The sequence below is a fragment of the Neoarius graeffei genome, chromosome 23 (assembly GCF_027579695.1).
Source record: "Neoarius graeffei isolate fNeoGra1 chromosome 23, fNeoGra1.pri, whole genome shotgun sequence".
Taxonomy (NCBI): Eukaryota; Metazoa; Chordata; class Actinopteri; order Siluriformes; family Ariidae; genus Neoarius; species Neoarius graeffei.
In genome coordinates, this window is record NC_083591.1 from 59,039,169 (window position 1) to 59,048,606 (window position 9,438).

Here is a 9,438-nt window from a genome sequence, read left to right on the forward strand (position 1 = left end):
CTATGCTGCAGGTATGTATGTGTCTGTCTGTCTATGTGTCTGTCTGTCTGTCCCTTACAAAAAAGAAGTTTATTCAAGTGTGCTTCTAGTATACTTCTTTTAAACTAAAAATAAAAGCGTATGCTTTCAGTTTACTTTTTATTTACTTATGGTTAGCACGGTTGCCTCACAGCAAGAAAGTTCCGGGTTCGAACCCAGAGGCCGGCGAGGGCCTTTCTGTGTAGAGTTTGCATGTTCTCCCTGTGTCCGCGTGGGTTTCCTCCGGGTGCTCCGGTTTCCCCCACAGTCCAAAGACATGCAGTTAGGTTGACATGGGGTGGCCTTGGGCTGAGGTGCCCTTGAGCGAGGTACTGAACCCCTGACTGCTCCCCGGGCGCTCTGGTGTGGCTGCCCGCTGCTCTGGGTGGGTGGGTGGGTGTGTGTGTGTGTGTGTGTGTGTGTGTGTTCACTGCTTCAGATGGGTTAAATGCAGAGGATGAATCTCGCTGTGCTTGAAGTGTGCATGTGACGAATAAAGGTTTCTTCTTCTTCTTTTCTTCTTCTTCTTCTTCTTCTTCTTCTAAGTATATCAGAGATATACTTAATAAAGTTATACATAAGTATACTTGGTTTATACTGAAAAGTTTATAGAAAAGTTTGAGTATATTAAGCTTATACTTAAACTTTTGATCAAGTTATACTTAACAAAAGTGTAATAAAGTATTAAAATATTTGTGCCTTATGTTTAAGTGTACTCACCCTGTAGTTGTGCTTCAGCATTGTTGACTCTTAGGTATGTCTGTGGTTCCATATAAGATTTTTTTTTTTCTCCTGAGTGGGATAATTAATTTTTTTTATTTATTTATTTTTCTTTAGAGGTTGGATGTCAATTTCCGTTGTCATTGCCATGTTTTTATACTTTGGCATTTAATACAATGTTGCTTTAAATTTTGATTTTTAAAGAAAATGAATATGTTCTTAATCCTGAGTATCTGTTGTTATTTTGTGAATTCTTACCTTTATAACTTCATTGTAATTTAAGGTACAAAACACTTAAGTTGTCTACTGGTAGTGTGCATGAGGTAAGGGTTAGAGCTAGAAAACTAATAGTATACCTAGAAGGGTAATTGCAATAAACTTCAAAACTGAAAAGTGGACTAGATGTATATAACCAGTAACTAATAGTATATTTCCAATATGCTTTAAAGTATACTATTATAAACTAAAAAGTGGACTAGAAGTATAAAACAAGTAAACTCATAGTATATTTCCAGTACACTATGAAGTATGTTTTTGTAAACTAAAGAGTGGACTACAAGTATAGAACTAGTAAACTATTAGTACATAAGTTTACTTGTGGTATACTTGCAGTACAAAATAAAAAATACTAGTTGTATACTCAGAGTTTACTTCTCTTAGACTTAAAGTATACTTTTTATAAACTAAAAGTGGGCCAATTTAGTCCCAAGAAGTATTAGATTAGTTTACTTACAAGTATACTGTAGGTACACTGATATCAGTATACTTGGTACACAAAAGTATACTTAAGGAAAGATACTTTACTTAAGTATACTTAATAAAATGAACTTCAAGTATACTTCTTTTTGATAAGGGGTCTCTCTCTCTCTCTCTCTCTCTCTCTCTCTCTCTGTGTAACTGTCTATCTGTAGTTTACTGTCTGGAACAGCCTGTCTGTCTGTCTGTGTAACTGTCTATCTGTACGTTTTTGTCTAGAACAGCCTGTCTGTCTGTATCTATCTGTTTCCCCATTTCTTTGTCTGAAACTCTTTCAAGCTAGGTGTCTATCTAGTTCCCAGTCTCTGTATGTCTGTCTGTCTCTCTGTCTGTCTGTCAGGTGACTTCTTCTTTATTAATTTTCTCTGTTTTTTAATCAGCCACATTTTAATTGAATTTTATCTGGGGTTTTTTTATATTTTATAATTGTAAATTATTTATTCATATTATTGTATTTAGCTTCTCATTTTGATGTTATTAACACTTCTGTTTACTCTCTGGTTTGTCTCATTCCCCTAATCTCTGTTTACACCTGTCTCTTATTTCCTCTCATTATCCTTCATCTGTTCCTCTAATTATTTCCTTATTTCAGTTTCCTCCTTTCGGCTTCTGTTTTGTTCTCTGCGTCTCTTTGCTTTTATCTATAACTATTCTGCAAACACATGTAACCCACGTGGAAATGTCAGTGTAATGGATGGAAATGGAATGAAAACTTTTTTGAAACGCATCAGATTTGAGAACCACGTTTACTTTGTGTAATATTAAATTACAAATTCAAGAAACCTTTATTAAAATACTGAGGCATTATTTCTAATAAATAAGTTTAATCATTTCATTTTGTTATCATACAACCTGAAATTGACTCCGCCCACTACTTGCATATTCATTTAGGTAAACTTGACGTACTGCTATTATTTTGCCACGTGACCGTAAGAGACGTCTCGATATCGATTTCACGATCGGTGTCGCACAAAAGGTCAGAGTGCATGAGCAGTGTGTTGGAGGGTGTGTGTGTGTGTGTGTGTGTGAGAGAGAGAGAGAATGAGTTTCTGCTCTCAGTGATCCAGAGGTTTGGGTTACAGCTGCTGGATCAGATGATCTCTGACTGAAAGGAAAAGTGGCTCAGTTTCTCCTCAAGACCAGTGACTCACGTCTCCTCTCCTCCTCTCCTCTCCTCCTCTCCTCTCCTCTCTTCTGATCTGAGCTGGTCAAAATGACCTGTTTTACATTTTTCACATAATCAAGTGGACTGGTACTAAAACATACATTTTGCACTGTTCTGGTGTGTGTGTGTGTGTGTGTGTGTGTGTGTGTGTGTTTTAACTCATACAATTTAACACACAATTTCTTTTTTTTTATTATTTAGTTGTATTATAGAGCTGAGAGGAATGATAAGAGGCTTTTTTAAGTGATCATTAAAATTGAAAAGTGTGTGTGTGTGTGTGTGTGTGTGAGAGAGAGAGAGAGAGAGAGAGAGAGAGAGAGAGAGAGAGAGATTAAAGTGCGTCCTCACCGAGTCCTCCTGCTCCGAGGAAAATTCCCCCCACAGCATCTGCGTCACAGTTTTTAGAGACGCCAATGATGATGCAGCCGGATACAATACTGAGGAGGGCCAAGCCCACCCGCAGCCCATGGTACTCCCCAATACTGACTGCGTTCATTCACACACACACACACACACACACACACACACACACACACACACACACACACCACGAAATAAATCTGTGAAGAAAAAACAGGAATGGGACAGAACATTAATACACACCTGAAACCCACGAAGATCAGAAACACACCTCAAACACACCCTAAAAACACCTGGCACACACACACATGGACCTGAAACACTCTTCAAACACACCCTTTGGAGCGAGAACAGGAGCTCACATGACTCACACACCCAAAAAACACCCCAAACACACACTCACCTTTAATAGTCCCACACACTTCTACACTCTCTCTCTCTCTCACACACACACACACACACACACACACACACACACACACACACACACACACACACACCTCTAACCTGGCAGCAGACAGATTGTGTGGTCAGGACGGATTGACTATAACTCTCCCTGAAGTCCAGTGTGTGTGTGTGTGTGTGTGTTCCACTTTCTCCCACAGCTTCATCCATGTTTAAAGATCCTGCTCCGGTTTCCTGTGTCACATTCCGGCTCCAACTCCAAACTCATTAGGACCTGATTGATGAAGGCTAATCAGTTTAACCAGGCCAGTTAGGACTCCACTAACAGATACGTTTCTCAGTGCAGCTCCTTTCATTTCCACGCAAACTGAATATTACAGCATTTTAATCAAATATGCACACTGCGATACACACTCCTTTAAACACACTACTGCTCTAACCTGCAGTGTTCACTAACGTCATCTCAATAACATTTACAGAGCAAATAAACGTGTGATAAAATCTCTCTGTCTCACACACACACACACACTATGGTTTCATGACTTTGATTTAGCTTTGTGAAGTTGTGCGTGAGTAACTATTGAAGCACGATATAAACAAATAAGAAGTAAAATAAGAGTCTGTGCTGGATCAAGTGCTATTCTGTCTGCTGCTGAATAACGAGTGCGGTTTCTTGCTTTTACGTTGCATCATATTATGTTTGGCAGCAATGAAAAAAAACATATTTCCTTCTTCAGTCCGTATTTTCTATCTCTTTTCCCCCTGATTATAATCACTACATGCAGGTGATTTCATCTCATCTCATTATCTCTAGCCGCTTTATCCTTCTACAGGGTCGCAGGCAAGCTGGAGCCTATCCCAGCTGACTACGGGCGAAAGGCGGGGTTCACCCTGGACAAGTCGCCAGGTCATCACAGGGCTGACACATAGACACAGACAACCATTCACACTCACATTCACACCTACGCTCAATTTAGAGTCACCAGTTAACCTAACCTGCATGTCTTTGGACTGTGGGGGAAACCGGAGCACCCGGAGGAAACCCACGCGGACACGGGGAGAACATGCAAACTCCGCACAGAAAGGCCCTCGCCGGCCCCGGGGCTCGAACCCAGGACCTTCTTGCTGTGAGGCGACAGCGCTAACCACTACACCACCGTGCCGCCCTGCAGGTGATTTAATCATCTGAATGTGGAATGTTCCAGAAAATCCACCTAAATTTCCTTCACTGATGTACAATTACTAAATCTGACTGTGACCGTTGGTTAAATGCTAAACTAGTAAAGTTCCTTAGCTCATGTCATACTGTAGCTGAGAGTATAAGAATAAATAAAGAAGTAAATAAAAGCAAAGGAAAGCTCGTGCACTTTTAATTTTTCATCCTTGAATACACTAAATACACTGATCATGTTCTAGAGAGTATTGTTTAGCCGTATATAACACCAGCTGAGTGTGAGGTGTGTGTTTTGGTGAATAAATGAGCGAGTGTGTGGGTGCGTTCCTACGTTAATTGCTGAATCGTATTCATGGTGGATTGTTATGAGTCAGTTAACATGAACGTATCTGAGAGGACTGTACGAGAAACAACACACACTCCATTTATCTTTTAAATTATTCAAATTACATGTTGTTCCACAGGTTACACACACACACACACACACACACACATTCCTGCCCGTGTTGAGCTCGATCTGGTTACACTGTAAAACTCATCTCAGTAATGACTAGATGTTCTTGATCTCCTGGCGAGGATGTTTTGTAATGACAGAGCAGTAAAAACAGATTGGATAACAGGAGCGTGGTTCAGTGAAGGACACTTCATTTAATCACTGAGACTAAAAATATATATTTAAAACATAACAGTGCTACTGAGATCTGGATCATGATTGGTCAGAAGAGGTGTTGATTAATTCTCTTTAGTATAAATACAGAGGTGATTATAGGAAATCGAGCATGCTGATTGGTCGAGAAATTAAAACTATTCCTCAATAATCATCTTGAGCAATTCGGTAAAATGGCGTCCAATCACTTCATCACCGTAAGTGAAGAAGAATTAGAAATGATGAAAGAAAATGCTGTTCCTAAAAGTACTAAAGATGCTACAAGGTTTGGTCTAAAACTATTCAAAGGGAAGGCGGAACTGAGATTTATTTTATTGATTTCAAAACTAAATATTTTATGTGACTTGGCATAGATAAATGACACAAGTCTGCATTCATTCATTCATTCATTCATTCATTCATTCATTATCTCTAGCCGCTTTATCCTTCTACAGGGTCGCAGGCGAGCTGGAGCCTATCCCAGCTGACTACGGGCGAAAGGCGGGGTTCACCCTGGACAAGTCGCCAGGTCATCACAGGGCTGACACATAGACACAGACAACCATTCACACTCACATTCACACCTACGCTCAATTTAGAGTCACCAGTTAACCTAACCTGCATGTCTTTGGACTGTGGGGGAAACCGGAGCACCCGGAGGAAACCCACGCGGACACGGGGAGAACATGCAAACTCCACACAGAAAGGCCCTCGCCGGCCACGGGGCTCGAACCCGGACCTTCTTGCTGTGAGGCGACAGTGCTAACCACTACACCACCGTGCCGCCCCATTTTTTAAAATGTGATTTTTAAATTTTTTTCTATAATCACCTGTGTATTTTTACTAAAACAATTATCCGCCTCAATTATCCACTGAGAGAATATCAGTGATTATTCTCTCCACATTCACTGGATATGAGCAATCGTGTGCTCTGATTGGCTACTCTGCTACTAGGCTATCAGCTCATATACCGTGAGTAGAGAAAAACAAAATGGCAGAGCGTGTTGCTGAACCAACTGAGGATGAAATAAAAACTCTACTCGAAAACAAAACACCAAAAAATACAGAAAACCCCGCAACGAAATATGGAATAAAAGTATTTGATGGTAAGAGCGTATCTTTTTTATTTTTCAAGAATTATTATTATTATTGTACTTTTCACAAATTGCTCCTGTCATTTCGACGGTTTGTTTACATTCTAAGCGGAAATGATTTTGTCTGACATTTTGTATAAAGTTTTTATTTATTGAATTTGCAAAAAATAACAGTAAAAATGCTCTGTTTCTCAAAAACCAGTGAATGTGGAGAGAATAAAACAGTTATTCCACTCAATCTCATCGTACACGGATTATAGACAACTCGGTGCTACGCGCCTCGTCAGCTATCAGCTCATGTACGACTCAATTTCATGGAATAACTGTTAAATAATAACCTCGACTTTGTCTCAGTTATTATTCACTGATATTCACTTCACCTTTGGTGAATAATTGTTAAATAACAGCAGCTCTGACAGTAGTGCAGGTTTATATTAACATATTAATGCATTCATTCTTATTCTAATATGTTATTGTTTCTACAGCAACAGCTCATTTACAGTGGACGCTTTGGATAAACAATCTTTTTTTTTTAATTATTGAACTTTGATGTGGTGAAGTTTTCTGTAAGGAGAAATGTGTTTATTTATAGTAACATTTCTGGTAGGAGTCTCCAGTGTCAGCGCTGTGTAACAGTCAGAGGTGAAACTGTACGTCCTTCAGGACAGAGGAGTTATTCACTTCAATAGAAAGAATAAAGAGAGACTGGAGAGGGAATGAGTGTTTATAGCTGCTATAATGTACAGTGGTGCTTGAAAGTTTGTGAACCCTTTAGAATTTTCTATATTTCTGCATAAATATGACCTTAAAACATCATCAGATTTTCACACAAGTCCTAAAAGTAGATAAAGAGAACCCAGTTAAACAAATGAGACAAAAATATTATACTTGGTCATTTATTTATTGAGGAAAATGATCCAATATTACATATCTGTGAGTGGCAAAAGTATGTGACCCTTTGCTTTCAGTATCTGGTGTGACCCCCTTGTGCAGCAATAACTGCAACTAAACGTTTGCGGTAACTGTTGATCAGTCCTGCACACCGGCTTGGAGGAATTTTAGCCCGTTCCTCCGTACAGAACAGCTTCAACTCTGGGATGTTGGTGGGTTTCCTCACATGAACTGCTCGCTTCAGGTCCTTCCACAACATTTCCATTGGATTAAGGTCAGGACTTTGACTTGGCCATTCCAAAACATTAACTTTATTCTTCTTTAACCATTCTTTGGTAGAACAACTTGTGTGCTTAGGGTCGTTGGCTTGCTACATGACCCACCTTCTCTTGAGATTCAGTTCATGGACAGATGTCCTGACATTTTCCTTTAGAATTTGCTGGTATAATTCAGAATTCATTGTTCCATCAATGATGGCAAGCTGTCCTGGCCCACATGCAGCAAAATAGGCCCAAACCACAATACTACCACCACCATGTTTCACAGATGGGATGAGGTTCTTATGCTGGAATGCAGTGTTTTCTTTTCTCCAAACATGATGCTTCTCATTTAAACCAAAAAGTTCTATTTTGGTCTCATCCATCCACAAAATATTTTTCCAATAGCCTTCTGGCTTGTCCACGTGATCTTTAGCAAACTGCAGACGAGCAGCAATGTTCTTTTTGGAGAGCAGTGGCTTTCTCCTCACAACCCTGCCATGCACACCATTGTTGTTCGGTCTTATCCTGATGCTGGACTCATGGACATTAACATTAACCAATGTGAGAGAGGCCTTCAGTTGCTTAGAAGTTACCCTGGGGTCCTTTATGACCTGGCCGACTATTACACACCTTGCTCTTGGAGTGATCTTTGTTGGTTGACCACTCCTGGGGAGGGTAACAATGGTCTTGAATTTCCTCCATTTGTACACAATCTGTCTGACTGTGGATTAGTGGAGTCCAAAGTCTTTAGAGATGGTTTTGTAACCTTTTCCAGCCTGATGAACATCAACAACACTTTTTCTGAGGTCCTCAGAAATCTCCTTTGTTCGTGCCATGATCCACTTCCACAAATGTGTGTTGTGAAGATCAGACTTTGATAGATCCCTGTTCTTTAAATAAAACAGGGTGCCCACTCACACCTGATTGTCATCCCATTGATTGAAAACACCTGACTCTAATTTCACCTTCAAATTAACTGCTAATCCTAGAGGTTCACATACTTTTGCCACTCACAGATATGTAATATTGGATCATTTTTCTCAATAAATAAATGACCAAGTATAATATTTTTGTCTCATTTGTTTAACTGGTTTCTCTTTATCTATTTTTAGGACTTGTGTGAAAATCTGATGATGTTTTACGTCATATTTATGCGGAAATATAGAAAATCTTAAAGGGTTCACAAACTTTCAAGCACCACTGTAAATAAGAACAGGAATGCACTTGTAACTATAAATGGATAAAAAGTATGTGCCGTTTTTTACAGTAATAAATGAAAAACTGAAATTGTTGTGTAACTGATGTGGTGTAAGAGGAGTAAAACCCTCAGGGGCATGCTGTTACAGGAAAATAATCAACTTCAGGAGTTTACTGTCACAGCAGTGTTCTATTCTTTGTTGCTGGCATTTGTTTTCTTCTTCTGTAGTGTAAATAACACTGTACAGTATTAACTAATAAATAATTAAATGAATTTTCTAATCTCTGGTTAGGCTTTAGATGAAGTTTCCTCATCTGATCTCCTCTAATCAGCCAGATTTCCCATGATTCCTCAGGAAGGTAAAGTGAGGCGAGCTGTACATCATCAGGGCCCAAGACAATCTGCAAAGGGCGCCGAGTTACCATAGGGATGACATCTCCATAGCAACGGAGGGGAGGCGGGTGGGTGAGTGGGATTAATGGATGGAGACTCGGGTAACGGAGGAATGTTCACACGTGCAGGAAGCAGCGGTGACACATTTCCCGCTCAGACGCCTCACTTCACCCACCCACATCCTGCCGCATGTTTATGAATGAAACACACACCTATTAATAGGGGCAGTGTGTGTAATACAAGTGTGTGTGTGATGATGATGATATTGAACATTTTTAAATGGTTAAATAATATACACACTCTATATATTAGATGAATTGTAATTGCAGAAAATACAATAAAGACCCAATCGTAAGAG

At 39.6% G+C, this 9,438-nt stretch overlaps 1 protein-coding gene across 1 annotated transcript in view; it reads right to left on the reverse strand.

Moving 5' to 3' along the window:
• The window catches only part of kncn (kinocilin), a 33,022-nt gene extending 29,867 nt beyond the window's left edge, over positions 1-3,155 (reverse strand). The window contains exon 1 of the mRNA XM_060905502.1: positions 3,008-3,155. Within this exon, the coding sequence (XP_060761485.1) occupies positions 3,008-3,155 (148 nt within the window). The remainder of the gene's footprint in view (positions 1-3,007) is intronic.
• Positions 3,156-9,438: the final 6,283 nt, after the last annotated feature.